The sequence below is a fragment of the Neocloeon triangulifer genome, unplaced genomic scaffold (genome assembly GCF_031216515.1).
Source record: "Neocloeon triangulifer isolate White Clay Creek 2 clone unplaced genomic scaffold, ASM3121651v1 ptg000022l, whole genome shotgun sequence".
NCBI lineage: Eukaryota > Metazoa > Arthropoda > Insecta > Ephemeroptera > Baetidae > Neocloeon > Neocloeon triangulifer.
The window spans coordinates 6,555,327-6,575,675 of NW_026775562.1; the positions used below are offsets into that span (position 1 = coordinate 6,555,327).

Consider the following 20,349-nt stretch of genomic DNA (forward strand, 5'->3'; position numbering starts at 1 on the left):
ATTCGCGAGAGATAGAGTGGAAAACATTTTTTCTTAATTACTCTGAACTGATGCAATCAATTTAATGGTGCAATGTTCTCAAATTTATGCATTGTTGATAACGAGTTGGCGTGTTGTTATTGCTGACTTATCTTTTAACAAGTGAAAATATCATGTTTTGTAAAATATAAAATTATTAAAATTATAGCATTGTTCAACCTTGATGGTTAGTTTTAGTTAGGTATTTTCTTTTGAACTAATCATGCGTCATAATTGCTGTTGATATACATCCGAATTTATTTTATTTATCTTTAAATTATTTCAATACACAACCATGGATGCGTTGGCGCTGAAAATATAGAAATATAATGATCAAAAATCAATCGCAAACCCTAACAACAACCAATATTATTGCCTTCAGTTTTCCTATAATGTTCTCTAAAAGCCTTTATTTTTTACATAATATTTTATTCTCTAACACAGATTTTGATCTTTGAATTATTATTTCTTATAGCTTTTGCGACGCACGAAAAATTGGCAAACTCGACACATTTATGTGTTTTAAAATTCGTAGAGAAAAAATCGAATATATAAAAAGCACAAACGGACAAATATATATATCTGAGCTAAACATTTCGTTTTGTGACGCAACAAGATAAAATCGCCTCTATTCTATTGCCTTTGTGACTTAACGGCTAAAAATGCAATGAGATTCAAGCGTGTGTATGACCAAAAACACTATCTCTTGGATTATTAGGAACAAAACACGATTCTGCCGGACGACGCGCCGGTGCATTGTGAACACAAAGATTTTGATTTTTCTTGCAGGTTATTATTTGATCGAGTCGAACTGGGTTTTGACAAAATAGGTCGTCAGCTGACCCTTGCCCTTGACGTAGATCAGGCCGCGGCTCTCGCACTCGTAGCCGCAGCACATCAGCACCCTCGCCGTGTCCTCCGTCACCTTGAAATTTTTATTAAAGAACAGTTGCATTTTGATCTAATTATAAAACCTGAATACGTCCCATGACGCCGCAGCTGTCCATGCGCGAGGCAACGTTGACGGTGTTGCCCCAAATGTCATACTGAGGCTTCTGGGCACCGACCACTCCGGCGATCACGGGCCCGTGACTCAGACCTGCAAAATTAAAAATTAATATTTAAAACTTCTAAATTTTATTTGCGAAGACACAAAATTTTAAACATTTTCGCTCATTTATTTCCATTTAATTTTTTTTTTTATAGACTTCAGTAGAATAAACAATAATAAAAAATATTTAGTTTTTTGTTTTTACCAATTCGGAGGCGAAACCTCTGGAATGAATCTTTGTTGATCTGGTCCAGGATGCTCATCAGGGCGACGGCAAACTCGACCAGGACCACCACGTGGTGCTCTTGCCGCGAAACATCCTTGAAATTAATATATTAATTTGAAGATTCAGCTTGAATATTTGTTGCATTCTTATAATTTGTTAAAAAAAAAGAAAAATTGTCAGATATTTTATTTTGAAATGTTGAAGAGTTTTTATAAGTCTTCCTAAATTACTTGGGTTTGAAAAATGTATCTATTCGATTTGAGTTGAGATTTCCTCAGTTTGTGGGCTTGTTAAAAAGTTTGTTAGTTTTCACAAGTTCTATACTGAGGGGAATATGTAAATTACAAAAATTACTTGTAAATATGTTAATTTCTTTCCCTGCTGTATATTTCATTTGACAAAATTGTAAATGGGTGGGTCGCACGGGAGACATGACATGTGATTACATTCCATTTCATTTCTGATAATGAAATTTATCAGAATGAACGCTGAGATTTTCTAAACTTTTCTTAAGGAAGTATCTATATAAATAAAATTATAATAATTTAATATTCTTTATCACTGAATTAATTTCTTTGATTCATTGTTAATTTCAACATGAGATTATTTTTTAAAGTTACCATTTTTGGTTTTTCTGTTTTATAAAATTTTAAATTACTTTCTTTCCTTGCCCCAACTCGCCAGGCCTGAGTCCCGAGGCGAGCATATAAGTGCTGCCGATGGTTTTGATTTTCTCGATGCAGCTGAATTTCGGCTTCAACAACAGCTGTAAAAAATTGTCAATTAGCGCGAATTCGCTCAGCTCCAAGGTAAAATGTTGACCTTATCAAAGTCGCAGATTATTTCGTTGAGGAGCCGCAAGCACTCGAGACCTTGTTTGTTCACGTCGGTCTCGTCATAGAATTCCTTGTAGTTTGGGATTGACGCGAACATTACTGCGATGCAGTCGTAACGCTCATGATACAAATCTTGCTGCCGATCACATATTAAATTACAGTTTTTAAAATATTTCAAAAGTAAATTTTACATTTAAATTAAAAATTTAATTTAGCAAACATTTTTTTTCTTCCTATTGAAAAAAAAATTTATTTAAATTAAATGTAACATATCATCAACCATCATTAAAGAAAAAAAGATTACTACGAAAACTCTAGCCAAATAATTTTTTTTTTCAATGTTTATGAAAAAAAATTATGTTTTGAATTTTTAGTGGAATTAAAATGGCAATCACCTTTTGGACTGGAGTGGGTGAAAGAAATTTTTCCGCCACGTGAGCAGGCAAAATGTTCTCTAGCAAAATTTTGTTGATGCCTCTCATAGTCTCCACTTCCTCTTGCTCAACCTTTTTTTAGAAATTTTTAATAATGGACCTTGAACAACTGCATTGTTTTCACCTTGAGTTTTGCCGTCCAGAGGAAATCTGCCCTTGACGTGAATTCGATTTGTCTGTCCAAAATGTGCAGGACAGACGCCACCAAGGTCATACACAGTACAAGCTGGAGCTCAAACGGCAGTTCGGAAAGGCTATCAAAACAATCAACAATCTTCTATTTTACAATCTCAATTATTACCCGTCTTCTATCTTGAAGTAGTACTGGGTGAACTGAGCGGAGCACAGGGTGATATAGGTGAACAGGTGGGCAATAGTGACCGCCGCCAGCAGACAAAGTTTGAGAAGCAAACTGACCCGCAGGAAGACGGAAATCGAGGCCAAACTCAGTACCGAACCCATGATATAAATCTGCAAGAAGTAGTAAAATCAATTAGAAAAAAATTATTTGTTATACTAACTGGAGTGACGCTAAGGGTTGAATTTGATGGTGCGTCTAGAGCGGTTGCGTTCAGCACCTCATATATTTGGCCATTAGTTTCATTCAGTCCAATGTAAATTTCCTCTTGCCGATCCGAGGAGAAGTAAAACTTCAATCAGAAGAAAAAAAATTATAAAGCTTGATTGCAAATTACCCTTGATTTTTATTTATGCTGAAGTTAGTAAAAAGTAATTTAATGTTTATTAAAACTGCAATATATAAAAAAAAAATTAAATTTTTAAATTTTCATTCACCACTGGGGCCAACGTGGAGACAGAAATGAGGGCCTCCACAATGAGAAAAACGGCCATTCTCAGTCCTTCAGAGCTGCCCACAATCCCCTCCGAGTCCTCCCCGTAGAAAGTTACCAGGGCGCAAGGCTCCCTTATCCACGTGAAGAAGAGAATCAGCAAAAGAGCTGCCAAAGTTGCGCCAAGTGTGCTCAAAAGAAGAAAGTCCCTGGTGGTAGAACAATTAATAATTAAGAGTTTGAAAAGTTCAAATTAAAAATTACACGGGGATAGTCAAGATCTGAATGGCAGCAATGCAGAGGAAGAGGCCGAGGGCGCCTGAGACGTAGAACTTGAAGTTTGAGTCGCTCTGAGTCTGGTAAGATTTTTCTTGACTGCGGCTTTTGAACCACAACAGAATGGGGTTCAAGTCTTCTGAAATTCCGCAGTCCAGACAGGAATTTCTTCCTGGCAGAAGGTTTGATTCAATCGCAGCAATACTCTAAAAAATGAATGACGTTTAATTTTATTGCTTTAATTATATCCGAAATATTCAAAAATGCTTAACTTTTGCAAATAAATTTATTACAATTACCGATATTACTTTCACTGGAAATTTTTTTTCATATTTTATTTTATATAATTCTGGGTATTAAATACAAGCTTCTTTTTACCGTGAGTCCGATATTTTTGGCGAGAGTGTTTTCAGTGATGTTGGCGAAGGGCTTGTCAGCGCCCCAGCACTCCATGTACTTGGTCATTTTGGCGTGCGCGCCCCTTGCCTTGTCGCCACCTATTTCGTTCTCGCCCGAGTTCTGCCAAGAGAGCAAAGTTTGTTTAGTTGAAACGAGTTTTTAACTCGCTTAAGGACCTTTGGCGGAATGATGAGAAACGTCTCGACTTTGTGCTCGTCCAGGTAGCCCTCGCGCGAGCCGCCGTTTCCGGGCTCCACCTCAAAGCGGTTGCCCAGCTGCAGCAACGTCGCCTTTGTGATGTGCACTCGCCTTTGTATCACAGAAAAATGTTAAATAATTTTGATTTAAAATTGGTTAAAAATGGCAGGTAATTTTTTGTTAAAAAAATTTCAATTAAGCCAAATATAACTAAGTGTAAGTAAGAGTAAAAATTAGGGTGAAGTCAAGGAAGTTTTGCTTCATTATTAATTTAGAATTAATAACTTTCATAAAATTTTGGATAAAGCGGGAAAAAATATGATTGGGTCCGAATAAAAAAAAAAAGATTCTCGAGAAAAGATTTTGGAGAAAAAATTCTAGAGAAACGATTCTCAGGAAAAGATTCTCGCGCAAGGATTCTCTAGTAACGATTCATTAGTTGAATTTTAAAGGCGCAAACGTTCCTGGAGAATCCTTAGCGAGAATCGTTTCTTGATAATATTTTCTCGAGAATCATTTCTCTGATATTCGGACCTAACCAATGATTCTACAGAAACGTAAAATCGGTTGGAAGAACCGATACTGAGTACAACGACAAATTTAAAAGTTTAAAATTATCTTCAATAAAAACAGATATAAATCAAGTTAGTAATTACCCTGGTACACCGCCCGACTCCATGTGGTTGGCCAAGGTGACGTCGTCTGACCAGACGTCAAACTGCCACTTTCGCAGGCCCAACACGCCGCAAAGGACGTTGCCGGTGTGGATGCCGATTCTCATATCCACGTTGAAACCCGTCGCCTCTCGCACAAATCTAATGAAAATAAAAACATGAAATAGTAAATTTTGTTCACTTGATGGAACAAGAACCAATTAAACAATTTTTATTTTAATTTTTTTTTTGACGAGTGCAGTTTAAATAATTTAAAATAAATTAAACCTTATCAGGGCAAACTGAATTTTATGAACGATAAGGATTTTTTTATTTTTAAAGGATTTTAACAACTCAACAAATAAAATGGTTCTATTATATAATTTCCAATAATTGACAAAGTAAGAGGGATCCTTTTTATTTCCAAAGTTGGTGAAGTTACTTTTGGTGAAATTAATTTATCTGCAATATAAGACATAAATTGCTGTTTCTTGTCAGGAATGCCCTTCGTTAAACCCAGCAAATGGAGTGCAGGGGCCATTCCATAAATTAGTCTGCCCTAGCTGGGAAATGAGTTTGCCCCGCCGAATAATGTCCCCGCAACCCATTAGCACCACTTTTTATGCGGCGTTTGCCAGCAGAAAGGCATGTGGTCGGGCGCGCGTAAAAATTTATTCGCCTCTCGCTGAACAAACAAGCTTTATTATGTATTTTGTCACCTGATGGCCTCGATCATCTGCAGGCCCATCTTGACGCAGTTGTACGCGTGGTTGGGTCGCGACACGGGCAGCCCGCTCACGCAGTAGTAGCAGTCGCCCAGGATCTTGATGCGCATGCATTGATTTTCCTGTTGCAAAAAAAGAGAAAATAATTGAATCCCCGTGCGCTCTTTTTTATGTCCAAGTTGTTGTTTTTTTTCCTACTTGTGCGATTTGATCGAAGCGGCCGAAGAGCTCGTTGAGGGTTTTGACGAGATCCGAGGCGGTCAGTTTCTCCGACAGAGGCGTGAAGTTGACGATGTCCGCGTACAGGATGCTTGAAGAGACAGACACACTTCGTTATTTCGGGCCGCACACATTGAGCAAACACACACTCAAGTGCCTTCAAATGTGACAAAAAAGGCGACGAGCTCTGACAGCCAGCAACAGAAATATAGAGAGGGAAATCGGAAAATTCACTTTTTTTTTGTGAAAATGACGAAATTGATGTTCTTTTTTTAGTATTTGATGGTTAAATAAGGAATGAATTTTTTTAGATAAATGGCATTGAAGTAGAAAAATTGTCAAATATTGTTTTTAATAATAATTAATAATAATACTAAAAAAAAAAATGATTATGGGTTGCTGTGAATTTTCAAAAAAATGTAAAATTTCACATTTCTGATGAGTGGAATTTCTGGTGGCAGAAAATTGAAAGTTCAAACTTGTGCTTTAACGTATTTATGTAAAAATGGAAATTAATATTTCGGAAATAATCCCCCTGCCCTTTTTTCAAATGTTATAATACACCATGAATGACTATAACAATTTTTAATGAATTATAAATTTGTATGAAAGATCAGTACCTGACGTTATTGTGTCGTTGGACAAACATGTCGTGGAAGCGCGTCTGTTTTCCGCCCACCTCTTGGCACGCGTCTGCCATCTTCAGCATGATGCTCCGTTTCACCTAAATAATCCCCCATCGATTTGCCAAAAGTTTTTCTTTTTAATTCAATAATTTGCTAACCTCGGCGGCGATGTAGGCTGGGATGACGCTGAGCAGCAGCTGCTCTTGTTGCTCCTTTTCGCACTCGAGTTTGACGCGCGACTCGATGCACGTCCGCGTGCCCTTGAACGTCCTGCGGTGCGCCGCGTTGGTCAGCGCTCGATAATAGGCACCCGTCGCACTTGCACTCGCGAGGAAAATCGCGTCGGCCAACAACTGGATCTGTTCGACATTGCAATTGTAGTTTTTGTTAAAATTTTTTTTATAAAAATTTCGTAAAACTGCCTTAGAATGATTTATGAATTTAAATTTCCTCCTTTTAATAATATAATTAAAATAAACTTGGTAGTACCTGTCTTCAAAAATTTTTATTCTTAATAAATTGTAAATTGAATTAGGTAATTTTTCCTTTCATTTTCCATGGAAATATTTACTAATTTCTAACAATGCAATTCCTGAATTACTATGATTAAAAGAAGAATGCATAATACAAATTTAAAAGAAAAACGTAATTGTTGAGATTTTTAATTGTAGTACAAAAAATGAATGCAATGAAATTTTGAAAATTTATCATATGAAATTAATAAAATATCTCTAATTAAATTTTTCAAAAATACTCAATTTTTAAACCTGAAAATTTGTTATTTAAAAATCTCTTTACCTGCTTTGTTCAAAATTTAAATTCAAAGAAAATAATTAAAAAACAATGTAATTATTTTTATTTACAATTAGTCTTACAAATTTAAATTCAAAGAAAATATTTAAAAAAAATTTAATTATTTACAATTAGTCTTACGTGAAGGTTGGGGTATTGATTGGCGATGGAGATGGTGGCGTTTGTGGCGACGACGAGCACCGAGAGGCCGACGGCCAGCAGCCAAGGCAGCGGCAGCATGGTGTTGACGGCGAGCAACAGGGCGAACAGCGGCACAGCCCTGCTCGAGTCGCGGCCGCCCACCTGCAATTCGCAGTCACTTCTCGTTAGTCTCTCGCAAAACAACTTTGGGGCCGAAAGCACGCGCCGTGAAACGGAACGAGCGTTTTTCTCGGTCGGACAAAGCAGTCGTAAAACTAATGCAATCTGCCGGCCGAAAGTGATTTCCGTGCGGAAATGAAAGAGCTCCACACGTGAGAGTGAAGTGCCCAAGTTATGCAGCCGTGCGCGGCATGCGTGTCGGCCGGGAGGGTATAACCAAAAGGAAATTCGCGCGACGAGGCGGACTGATTGCTATTTTGCCTCAAATTCAATTTATTTTCCCCCAACAAATCGAAAAGTCAGTTTTTGGTTGAAAGAAAAGTAGGAGAACCAGTTGACCATCGAGCTTTTGGTCACGACTTATATTAAAATAATTATGCACTCGGTATTTTGTGTTCATTTCACAAGTTTCTATTCTTGATTTTGAAATATCTGCAAGTCTTTTCAGACATTTCGATTGATTTTATCGATTTTTTTTTTAAATCTGAGCTGTATTGTGTGAAAAAATTGAGCAAACAATATATGTTTATGTAATTTATGGAAATACATAATATTCCCCAAGAGAGAAAAGTTAAAAAATTAAAAAATAAATATATATGCATATTTAGAGACTTCAATTTTTTTTTTCATATTAAGAAGGAGCAATTTTTTTTGTTCGTTTTATTCCAAAGATAACCATTTTGTTTTTATCCTATTTAATTCTTAGTTCGTGTTCCCATTTCTCAATATAATAATAATTTTGCTCTATAAAATCCGAAGATGTTTATTCGTCTTGTTAAATTTTCCCATCTTCAGTCTCCGCCCTTATGATACTTTAATGTTTTCAATCCATTAAGATATCATTAGCGAAATTGGGTCTCTAAATTAATGGCGCTTTTCAATCAAAGTGCCGTGCAAGACTTTTTCAATAACTTAATATTTTTCCATTAATTTGCTGCACTCACGGAACGCTTGGCTTGAAAGTCGTGTCGCAATTTGTGTCGTGACCATTCATATTTGGATGGCAAAGCATTTCGCCAACGAGGGATAATTAAATTGATGCTCATCGATCGCGAAACGCAAAAAGCTTTGCAAACAGAGAGTTTCAATAAACTGCTACTCAAGCAATGTATAAATATTTATAGGAGCGCGCGCGCAAATAAATAAAAACAAACACTTTGAGTCTTAACGAGGAGCCGAGCAGAAGCTGAGAGGTGCAAATAATAGAGAGAGACAGAAACGAGCAGGGAGTAAATACACATACCAGCAGGATTATCGAGGCGAAGGCCGTGCTGAAGACGAGCAGGCCGAGGGTGGCGCCGAAGCGCACCGAGTTCTGCACGGCCGGCGTGTGCGCCACCAGCAGCGTCGCCAGCAGCACCACCAGAAGGCTCGACGCCACTACCAGCTCCTGCCAGCATTCTGACAGCACCTGAAATTCAAAATTCAAAAGAATGTTTTAAATAATAACAATTTTCGGAAACTAAAAAGCATTTTAGGAGTAAAACATAACGGCTACAATCTTTTTGATTTCAGCTCTAAGCTTAGTAAAATATTAAATTTTTTAAGTTTAAATGATATTTATTATTTTATAATTAATCAATATTCAGAAAGCTTAAATTGGAGGTTATTTAATAAAATATAATTTATAATAAACCATAAATTGTAGTATATTAAATGCATTTACATCAAAGGATCAGAGAAATATTAATTATGAATCAAATTAATTTCGAGAACATTTAAGCCGTAAACTTCATACACCAATTTATTCTAGAAGACGTGAGAATTATCCACATCAAAAATTTGCTCAGTGACACTTCTCCATATTACAAAATGAGTTTGCTTCTTCGAAAACGCCTAAGCTCCTTTAAGCCACCATTATTGAGAAAATTTCTGCAATCTATTTGCACGTGTGTGCGAAAGGCCAAAGACGGAGAAGATTGGGCCGGGGAGAGGTCGAAAATAGGGAGGCTCGATTGTGTCCCCGCCGAAAGGCAATTAGCAATTTTTCATTGCCGAAGAAGTTTGATCGAGCCGGAGGAAGAAGCAATTTGGAGGGAAAATAATAATGAAAAGGCAGAGATTACTTGGCAGAAGACGAGCAGGGCGACGAGGAGGAGCGAGGTGAATGCGGCGGCCACCCCGACGCAGCCGACGAACAACGAGTGCTTCAGGCGCACGCAGTAATTGCGGTACAGCAGCTCCAGCTCGCCTTCGCCCCTGCAAGCAAAAATCAAAACCAAAATTTTCGGTCGATCACGGCGCCCTGTTTGTTCCTGCACATTATAAATGGCCCCGATTCGGTGCAGTAAGTACAGGGTCGCGCCTTCTAATTTACAGGCAAATAAAGGCGGGGCGCACCGAACAGAGTCGCCGAGACAAAAAGGCAGTAATTTCTCTGATGAACTATGAAATAATAATACCAAAAAAAAATGCAATATCAGGGTTTGTCAGAATCAATTTATTACAATTTTATCAGGCTGACTTTTAATCGTTTTAATCAGGCAACGGATTATATATTACATTTTTGTTTTTCTTCGAGGAATATTTGAATTGAAACAATTATTCAAGTGATTTTTTTTGTTACAAGTGATTAGAAGTTAATTTAATCAGGGTTGGGCAGATTTTTTTCTTTCTTTTATCAATAAAAATTTTAATATTCCCTTTTATTTGTCCTGCCTACTTCTTTTTCTTTTTTAAAAAAATATTTAGAAAAAAAAAGAATATGATATAAATTTTATATTTATTTAAGTACAAGCAACAATCAATCACCTTTGAAGGTCCACGGATTGGGCGTCCATCGTAGAAACAGTGATTCAACTCATAGATTCACGAAAATGTAGCTGCAAAAATAAAAAAAATTATTCAAATCTGCAAAATTCGATGTAATAGAAATGATATTTTATTCCATATGTATTCAAGTAACAGAATCAATGGCATTCGCTATTCAAAAAGTTTGGTAAAGTTACAGCTGTCGGAACCAACCACTTCAGGAAAGGAAACTTCTCTTGAGTCTCCCCTTCTCAAGAAGCCTCTCCAGGGAGCAGTGGAGTTAATTCACACCTCGCACGGACAAACAAAATGTAACTAGCGGTTCACAAGTTACAAAACCACAACAAATCTTGTTTACTGTGACAATTTCATCAAGTCCGCTTATTTTCATTTTTGATCAACTTTCTCTGGTTTTGAACAACATTGTTGGACAAGTTGTGGAATAAATTATAATTAAATATAATCAGATTTTAATAATGTAGGTATGAACAAGATCCCTTTACATAAAAATTAGACATTTTAATTATTGTTGAGGAGATCTGAAAATCGAGATTAAATTCTGCAGCCTTCTAATGAAAAATCAAATTTCAGGAAAAAAAGTACAATTAAATTTCTATAGACTCATAGGTCCAAATGATTGTGAAATTTGCCGTACAGATTGGGAAACATACAACTTTCTTAGTAATTTTTATTTTTTACAAATATTTGGTTAGATTTTAATAATTTCCAGTTTTCCTTAATGGTAAATTTCGCGGGGTCCGAATTAATTAATGAAGGCATCAAACTCTTGAAATTAATGCAGGCCGAATGAATGCGAACCCCCTGTTTAATATGCCGCGTCTCATTAAAGCGAGAACAACCTTTGCCAAAGCGGTCACCGCAACTAATTGGACACAACTTTTGAAATTAATTTCGCACCTTTGATTAAAAGTCATAAATTGGTGCTGGCAATTTTGTATGGTGTGTGTCACCCCGTCGGTGGTCGGTCGGTATATTAATTAAACAGGGGCGCGCATTTCGGCGTAATTTGCAATGCATGGTTGTGCGGTGGGGCGCTTTTAACGACTTGTTGAATAAGTGATGCAGCGGCCCAGCTGGGTGACTTTCGCACACAGATTACTCCGCCGCCCCGCGAATTAATGCAAAGCTAATTCGGTCGCGGGGCCACGCGTCGCTGAACTCTTTAATTACTTTTTCTGAATGAAAGAGCGAGAGACAGTCGGGCCCTCGGTGTGTTTTGTGTGTATTGGCGCGAAGAGTGACAATGACGGCTCGAAACCAATCAATAAATAGCCGCCCGGTCGGTGCGGCTTGGGCTCTCCCCGCCTTTGCTAGATGTACACAAAGTGCTGAAATCTGCAGGCTGCTGTGCGGGACAAATCGTTTGAGTCAACACACGCCGCCGCTTTGTTTAAACTTCGACTTTGGCCCAAGGAAGTCGCGCACATGCACCACTTGCCGCCAAAAGAAAATATGCTACCCTCGCTGCTGCTTTCTTCTGTCTATTCACCGCCGCAGCCAAAAGGGCCAGAGGGAAATTGCTTGGCAGAGAGGAAAAAATTTAACTTCCGTGCTCTTGTCATTGTCATCGACGAAAAAAGAATTAAAATTTACTTATTTTTAGCATATTTTGGCGTTTACAACGTCATATTGCAATTGAGCGTGGTTATTCAATTTTAAAAAAATGTGCCAACAAAGACATTATTTTTTAATCGGATTGTGTGCAAATAAAATTTAAATTTGCAAATTTTCTATAAAATATTATATTTTAGCATTTTCGAAAAAAGTACACAAATATTCTAATTTCCCCTTATTAATTACTTTCTTTTTCAATTTTAGTAGAAAACTTTCAGCGGGTTACATTAGCAAAATAATTTTATTGTGTTTCATTTTTGTCGCTACAATAGAATAGAATAGAATAGAATAGCTTTTTTATTTCATTAAATTATCAACGCATTGAAAACTTTTGAAATATGTAAATAAACTTACACTTAAGACAATTTTCACTCAAAATTACAGATAAAGAATTCATTCAAGTCATAAAACTGATATTTGTGTACAGTTTCTCTTATTTTATAGATAAATTCAGCTTTATCTTCAATCATTTTTACATTTACTGGAAGTGCGTTAAATATTCTAGCGATCATTACTATTGGATTCTGATTGAGGATATCGAGGTGAGCGTCAATCTCGATATACAGGTCATTCACGCAGTGTCTTATTTTTTCACTTTTCGTTTTTCCAGCCTTTTAAATTGCAAAAAATTATAAAAAAAAAATATGTTATCAATAATAATTTGCCTGTATCTATTCGATTGGAGTTGAGATTCCCTCAGTTTGTGGGCTTGTTAAAAAAGTTTGTTAGTTTTCACAAGTTCTATACTGAGGAGGAATATGTAAATTACAAAAATAACTTGTAAATATGTTAAATTTTTTTTCCCTGCTGTGTGTTTCATTTGACAAAATTGTAAATGGGTGGGTCGCACGGGAGACATTACATGTGATTACATTCCATATAATACAATAAAGAACAACAATAATAATAAATGCAGTTACTAATGAATTAATTTATGAAGTTAAAAACGCGAAAAAAAAAATAAATCAAGAAGCAGTTTTGGTCAAATTCATCCTTTTCTATAGGGGTTGATTTTAATTTTTTTTTTTTTTTTATGAAAATTAAAGACATGCAGACCTCCACTAGTTTTCTTATACTGTCTGCTGACTTTGATTTTAATGTTAAAATTATGACATGACTATAAGCTTATAATAAATGAAAAATATTTCGTGGTAAAACAAGTGTTATTTGGCCATAAATTATAATTTTTGAATTTTTTTTATTAATAATATGATTTTTAATTTAACCATTATAAAATTTAACGTGATTTTAAATGCGGATTTATTTTGAACGTTGTTATTTTTCAAAGTTTTGAAGTCTAAACAAATAACCTTTTGTTCAATTTTGTCAAATACAAGCAGATTTCGGATCAAATCAGCTTAAGAATTTTTCTTATTTTTCTGTCTTTCTTTCTCCGTCAGAGTTTATTTTTTGCGGAAACGCTCTCGTCGCGGTGCTCTCATGTTTTGATGTCTATTTATAAATCCTGGCAGGATCCCGCTACATCTCTGGCGAGATGTGTATTTTGTGTGACATATAGAACTGTCACATGGCGCGCCTTCGCTTGAATATGTTTCGTAATAAGATCGGGGAGTGAAGGAACCAGCGGGGTCGTATAAAAATTTTGACGCTCTTTGCACACTGCTACCTGCTTTCCCCAGCTTTTTAATCAATTTGCTCGCAAGTAGCACTTCCACCCTCTTATCAAAATTAAATTCCGTGACTTGAGAGAAAATCGTTCAACCTGTTCTAATTCTGGTTTCATTTTTTTTTTGTTTCAGGTAAGGACAATAAAAACGCACGGATTGTTGTATGCAGGTTTTTGTGAGTAATTTTTTTAATGGATTGAGATTATTTGCACACTTATTTTAAATTTTTTTTTCAGAATGCGTTATGCATAAAATTTTTAAAACAATTTTGTCAAGAATTTGAACTATTGATATTATTTAATTTCCAACTTAATTTTCAGATACTTCTCAATTTTCCTGATCATGAATGAGTAAAATTGAAATTAAAACATTTTGAAATTAATTTAATATTATTTATAAAACGTCAACGGTTCAAAAGCTTTTGACTTTCAATAGAATTAATTACGTCTGTTTAGACTAATTGACCGCCGTTTGACTTGTGTTGTGGAAGCTACTGACGCGCACAATCGCGGGTTCATTTACAAACAAGCATTTGTCGATATAAATACGCCCTATATCAATTTCAGTAGCACCGGTCGCTGACAAACAAACTTTAGATCCGGCCAATCAAAAGAAATTTTTCGCCGAGCCGGCCTCGGTTCTTCGCAAGGGCGAGGGAGGGCAAGAGCGGGTCAAACTCACCCTGTGGCCGCGAGCATGGTGGAGCAGAAGGGCCGAGCTCGGCGGCCGCAAACAGCCTGTTGCAGAGTCTGCAAGGGGTTTGAGCCGCGGAGCTTTTTGCAAGCGCCAGACACGCCACGCGCATGCACAAGTCCCGCACACACTCCACACGCACACATACAATATCTTAGTCAATGCAGCCAGCATCCACCTCGCTCGCATATGCATGGGAATTTTGATGAGATGCGATTTTCATATTATTACGTGCGTGAGTGAATTTGCGCGCCGCCACGCCGCGCTCTTTTCATCTCTCTCGCACAAAGAGCCGCTTTTAACTTTCCGTACATTCGACGACGAAGACTTAATGAGATGAACTTCATTCGCCGCGCAAAGCTGAATGCACAGAGTGCGGTCGATTGAGGGCGACAAAATGAAATACTCTAGATTCTGCAGCTCAATTTGCAACAATTTGACCAAACGCCAATATTTTCCTTTCAGGCAAAATAGAGTAAAAATTTAAATTTGTAAGTAAAAAACTCTTAAGGCTGATTTTTTTTGTCAAATTAATGTATGGGAATCTAGAATAAACTTTTATGCGATTAAGATCGACAACAGACTTTTCAGAATCTTCATGCGAAGGGAATTTTACAATGTTATTTTATACGTTGACAATTTTCTGTTTTAAAACTTGTTGCTTAAATTAAATTGATTTCTGTTATTTGTAGTTGAATTTTGTCAAATTTAAATTGTTAGGAAGAAAAAATTTAAAGAACCAGCGATCCAATACATAAAACTGGAAAAATTAGGTTTTACTCAATTAAAAAAAAAAAAAACTGTTTAATTCTGAGCTCTAATTTTAAATGATGATTATTTGGGCGCATAATGTTAAATATATCTTTGATTCTGTGAGCATTTTGGCAAAGTAGTATTCGACGTTTTATTTGCGAGTTGATAATTAAAATAAGGTATAAATTTTATATTGAATCTCATATTTTACAGAAGAAAATCTAGCATTTTGAAAAATATCTTTTGTTATTTGGAAAGTGATATATTTGCACCATTTTTTTTTTATCTTGCACTGAGCAAGAATTTCTGTAAGACTGATGTTATGTAATAAAGTTTATATGTGTATAAAAGCCTTTTTTAATTCCGCTTTACCTTTAGCATTTTTCATTTACCTCAATCAAGAAAGAGTGTAAAAATAAGTGAGTCAGTTCATCCAATGATTGTGAGTCACGGCAACGTAAATAAAGAATCATTTATTTATAGCCTCAAGTATGATTGCTGCCTGTTATATAGCTCATGAACTTTTTCTTTGATCTCTCTTCTCTCTCTTTATGTCCTTTTTTTATCCAATCAAAATCCATAATCTGAAATGAGCTGTTAATTTATCAAAACTAGGAAATTGGCTTGACTTCAGGTAATACGGTTTAATTATTATCACTGTCAACTTTAATTAATTTGTCCAATTTCCAATTCCTTCAAGCGCCTTCAAGACTCCACCGCCGGCCTATTGTGTTGAGCGCCACCTCGTTCATGTTCGCGCTAATCGTTCCGCTCGGTTCAATTTGAATTTGGGCGGGAACGGACTCGGCGAAGAAAAATATGGCCGCCAGCGATGACAGCGATTACTCGCTGCACGAGTGCGTTTTCACGGGCAATTTGAGAAAACTGTCCAGTCTGCTGCGCAACCACGATGTCGGCGCCAGAGACAAATACGGTGAGTCGACGGACGCCTTCGTTCGGCGCCGTGGCGCCGCCCGTCCGCCTGAAAACGAGGCCAAACCTCGCACGGCGATAAGCCGCCTTGTCAGATAAACTCGCTTTTACCATTTTAAACGATTTTAAAATTTCCAACTGACGTTTCTCTCAATTTCAGGCAACACGCCGTTGCACTTGGCAGTCATGCTTGGAAGGAAAGGTGAGATTTTTCCCGTCCGAATCCTCAATCCACCGATTTGCGTTTCCACGAGGACACGCCCACTTATTATTGAGGCTCAAAAGTCAACACTGTGGAATCATTATTGACATGTTGCTAATTTGCAGAATGCATTCACCTGCTGCTGAACCACGGGGCGCCCGTCAAGGTGAAGAACAACGCCGGATGGAGTCCTCTGTCGGAAGCAATCAGCTACGGCGACAGACAAATCTGTAAATTTTCACACAATTTTAAAAAAAGTTCTGTGACTTATCGAGTTTTGAAATTTTTGCAGTGTCTTCCTTGTTACGAAAGTTGAAACAGCAGTCTCGAGAGCAGGTGGAGGAACGGAGGCCAAATTTGGTCGCCGCCTTGCACAGCATAGATGACTTTTATATGGAGCTCAAATGGGACTTCCAAAGTTGGGGTACGAATTTTTAGTTTTTATTGAATATAACTTATTTCTCACTCATCCTTTCTTTTCCCCCTGTTATATATCTTTAAAAAGTTTATTTTTTTTTTAAAGTAAATTATTTAAATTTAATTATAATTTCTGAATTTGAAACTAAATTCCACAGTTCCTCTTGTGTCTCGAATACTGCCATCGGACATTTGTCGGATCCACAAAAGGGGCTCATCGATGAGGCTGGACACAACTTTGGTCGACTTCAATGACATGAAATGGGAACGGGGTGACATAAGTTTTATTTTCAATGGGGACCGGAAGCCATCTCAATCGCTCACAGTTCTTGATAACAAGGACAAACTCTTCCAGAGAGTCAGATACGAGGTATTTGGCTTCTTTTTTGTTAAACACAATTCGACTTATAAGAAATTAAAATTGTTTAGGAGACTGAGCAGGAAATAGAGGACGAAGTGGACTTGTTAATGAGCAGCGACATAATTGCGGTACAAATGTCAACAAAGTCTATCACTTTCTCTCGAGCAACGACCGGCTGGTTTTTCAAAGAGGACCGAAAAGAGCTGGTCGGTTCTTTCAACGCAGAGTTTTATAATGTTAATGGAATGGTGCTTGAGTCCCGAAAACGCAGAGAGCACCTCACTGAAGAGGATTTGCGGAAGAACAAGGCCATTGTCGAAAGTTTTACCAAGGGAGGAACATCCCAGGTGGACATCAACGGAGAGGTGAATTTTATTTTTCCCTCTTGGATTTCAATTTATGTATTTATTTTGAAACTGCAGCTTTGTTATCAACTAAATTTAATTAATTATTAAACACATGTTTGTGCAACATACAAAAATGGTAATAAAATTACAATAGTATAGAATAATTTACTTTATATATATATATAAAAAAAAACAAAAAAACTATTGTTTAAATTGTATAACCATTTTTGTATGTTGTACTCGTATGAGTTTAATAAATATGTGATTGATTAATTTAATAAGTACTTAATGATAAGAATCTTTGTTTCAATTTAATGAATGACGTTTTTATCATTATTTTGATCTGCAGACAATACGTCGGCCATCTTTACCACCACCTTCCCCATGTTCTCTCACATGGGAGGAGTACCTGTCTGATCCTGGAACGACTCCTCCGGTTCTTGGCAGGGAAATGGTGTACAAACAGACTTGCAAAGCCTTCAGAGCCACTGTTGCCATGGTAATTAATTCTAGACATTGTCTTTATGCCAAGATTAATTTTTTGTCTTTCAGAGCTCTGAATTTCCACTCTCGGTCAGCATGCTGTTGAATGTTTTGGAAATAGTGGCTCCTTTCAAGCACTTTACAAAGCTTAGGGAATTTGTAAATATGAAGCTCCCTACTGGTTTTCCAGTTAAAATTGGTGAGTGAAATTAAAGAAAGTAAATAAAATTGCTTTTCTTTATTGAAATTTTCCATAGATATTCCAATTTTGCCGACGGTGACAGCCAAAATTACCTTCCAGCAGTTTACATTCAAAAGTGACATTCCTCCAGAATTATTTGAGGTTCCGCCCAACTATCACGAAGATCCAACACGCTTCCCGGACTTGTGATTTCTTCGACTGGGACTGCAAGAGGTGGCATTTAATTTCTCTCATGATCTTTCCCTGTTTGAAGTTAGATGTCTTTGTAAACCAAGAGGACACAATTTTTCGCTCACACAACAGGGACAACCAATTTTATTTGCGCTCCTTGGAAATCGCAATAAATCTGAACAGCTCGAAAGCTGCAGGACGAGGATTAGTAATGACAAATCAAAATTTACTTTGTAAAAGTTACTGCTTCCAAGGATTTAGCTAAATTGCTCAGAGAATTTTTGGAAACAATTCAAAATTACTAAGCTTATTGTGTTAAACAACAAATGGGTAATTAATTGTTAGTAATTTATTAATTGTCATAATACAATGTGAAAAATTGTTGTGTTATTATATTATAATCATGTGTTTTGTCTAGTCAGCAAGCAGTGCTTCAATAATTGTAGCCTTGTTAAAGAAGCAACCATTTCTTTCGACCTGGCTAAATCTTTTAGTGTTACATGTTAGGGACCATAACATCAAATAATTGAAATTAAATCCAACAATTTTAAAGAACTAGTCCACTTAAGGAAGCCAAAGCGCTCGAACCAGAATTTTGGTTGCACTTAATGTTAATTGTAAGTGTTATAAGAAGCAAATCTTGCCTTTGACATCCGATGTTAGCCTTGGTGATCAATCTGCCTTCAATTGGGTTAAAATAAAATCACATATTTAAAAAATCAATAAATTTTCTGAACCCACAGGTTTCGAACAAGTAAGATGGGAGAGAGGTCCGCTTCACTTAATAATTATGCATTAAAACAGGTCAGATGTCCAATTTTCACAAACAGTTTTTGACTGGTGAAACACAAACAAAAACTAGTGTGTTAAATATATTAATAAACTGTATATTCAGGCAAATAGATGCTCAGCAAACACTTGCAACAAAAGAGTTTGTTTGAATTTCAAAAGTTCCTGTTGGGGGTGAGACGTGGGTCGAGGGTGCCTACCCATTGATAAGTACTTGAGCAGCAGGAGGTTGCCGGAGATCAACTCCTGCGGCACTAGTACTTAGGAACGGGATGTAGGCAGTTTTCAAATTTGATGATCTTTCACTGCATATGTCCTCCACCTGCAAATATAATATTTTAGAAATTTATGTTTTGCATTTCTAGTTTAATCTTGATTTTTTTTTAATCATTTTTGATGTTAAATTGTTTTTTCGCCCCCAAGAACACCCAATTTTAGTAAATTGTTAGTCATTGTCTGTTTCAAATACAAATTCTTTTTATATTGCTAGAAAATTGCAGTATTTTGGTAAATAAACTTTTGAAAGTTTAATTTAAATCTGATAATTTTGTACAATTTGGCATTGAAGGATGCAACCATCCCTTTTCGGTATTCTTTGAAAAAAACTTGTTAAATTTATAAATTATAAAGTAATAATAAAATTTTAATTTTTAGCTACTTGTGAATTCGCGGTTTTCGGCTGAATGTAGCAATTCTTTCAGAGGGGTTTACATGTATTAAATAAAAATTATTCAATAATTTTTTTCTACTAAAAAATACTAAAAATATAAATTATTCTCCATTTAATAAAAGAAAAAACCAAATAAGAGTATATTTAAAATGCAGGTTATTTAAATTTGCACTATTTTTTTTTACACAAGTGTTAGTTGCAATTTTTCTGCTGTAAATTATTATCAATGAATTTAAACATGTTTTAGAATAGAAATTGCCGTTTGAGACATGTCTGTCTGTGGCACAGAAGCGTATGCAGATTGCCGAGAGGCCGCTCTGCATGCCTGCTCGCTTCCGGATAGACCTTAACAAGACCCAATGAATTCGCCCTTGACGGATGATGATTTTTAAGTAGTGTAATAAAAAATGATCATGCGCCCGCGCAACTCTCGGCTAAAGGGGACAGATTCCGAATTCCAATCTCTCTCTAGTGGTCCAACCAACCGTCATTTCCCACCACCCTCTGCAACTTTATTTCAAATCAATCCCTTTTGAAATTGAAATTGTATTGTTTCAACAAACGGCTGATTGTCCTTTGACATGAATTAAATTTGAAAATTTCAAACTCTCATATTGAACTTGTAGATAGCGCTATCAAAAAGTCGCTGGCATGACATGGAGTTTATCTGTGTGGATTAAAAATTACCCGCTTCTGAAACTGACAAATCACATTTTCATTTAAAAATTTAACATTTCGTAAATATTAAA

The 20,349-nt window shown here is 36.4% G+C and overlaps 2 protein-coding genes across 2 annotated transcripts; one reads left to right on the plus strand and one right to left on the minus strand.

The window, feature by feature from the left end:
• Nucleotides 1-260: 260 nt before the first annotated feature.
• LOC132204327 (adenylate cyclase type 2) lies at nucleotides 261-14,378 on the minus strand. Its single transcript, XM_059632782.1, has 23 exons — nucleotides 14,261-14,378; nucleotides 10,317-10,387; nucleotides 9,632-9,764; nucleotides 8,809-8,976; nucleotides 7,386-7,547; nucleotides 6,611-6,811; nucleotides 6,447-6,550; nucleotides 5,806-5,917; nucleotides 5,602-5,729; nucleotides 4,886-5,044; nucleotides 4,208-4,340; nucleotides 4,011-4,151; nucleotides 3,621-3,838; nucleotides 3,361-3,565; nucleotides 3,087-3,215; nucleotides 2,867-3,036; nucleotides 2,690-2,819; nucleotides 2,527-2,637; nucleotides 2,118-2,267; nucleotides 1,954-2,061; nucleotides 1,275-1,389; nucleotides 993-1,117; nucleotides 261-943 (listed from the first exon to the last, which is right to left on the minus strand). The coding sequence occupies exons 2-23, from the start codon at nucleotides 10,343-10,345 to the stop codon at nucleotides 812-814; spliced, it is 3,063 nt and encodes a 1,020-aa protein (XP_059488765.1). The 5' UTR covers nucleotides 10,346-10,387; nucleotides 14,261-14,378; the 3' UTR covers nucleotides 261-811.
• Nucleotides 14,379-15,803: 1,425 nt separating this feature from the next.
• Nucleotides 15,804-19,356, plus strand: LOC132204328 (ankyrin repeat domain-containing protein 13C-B). Its single transcript, XM_059632783.1, has 9 exons — nucleotides 15,804-15,959; nucleotides 16,119-16,160; nucleotides 16,286-16,390; nucleotides 16,453-16,584; nucleotides 16,736-16,947; nucleotides 17,007-17,303; nucleotides 17,635-17,784; nucleotides 17,838-17,967; nucleotides 18,026-19,356. The coding sequence occupies exons 1-9, from the start codon at nucleotides 15,845-15,847 to the stop codon at nucleotides 18,157-18,159; spliced, it is 1,317 nt and encodes a 438-aa protein (XP_059488766.1). The 5' UTR covers nucleotides 15,804-15,844; the 3' UTR covers nucleotides 18,160-19,356.
• Nucleotides 19,357-20,349: the final 993 nt, after the last annotated feature.

Bases quoted from the DNA above. Each gene is read 5' to 3' on its own strand.
- LOC132204327 (XM_059632782.1), bottom strand. From the start codon at position 10,345: ATGGACGCCCAATCCGTGGACCTTCAAAG. The intron at 1,390-1,953 runs GTAATTTAAAAT...ATTAATTTCAAG, and splicing joins AGTTGGGGCAAGGAAAGAAA to GATGTTTCGCGGCAAGAGCA. The intron at 944-992 runs GTTTTATAATTA...AAAAATTTCAAG, and splicing joins GCGTCATGGGACGTATTCAG to GTGACGGAGGACACGGCGAG.
- LOC132204328 (XM_059632783.1), top strand. From the start codon at position 15,845: ATGGCCGCCAGCGATGACAGCGATTACTCGCTGCACGAGTGCGTTTTC. The intron at 15,960-16,118 runs GTGAGTCGACGG...TCTCAATTTCAG, and splicing joins CGGCGCCAGAGACAAATACG to GCAACACGCCGTTGCACTTG. The intron at 17,968-18,025 runs GTGAGTGAAATT...AATTTTCCATAG, and splicing joins TGGTTTTCCAGTTAAAATTG to ATATTCCAATTTTGCCGACG.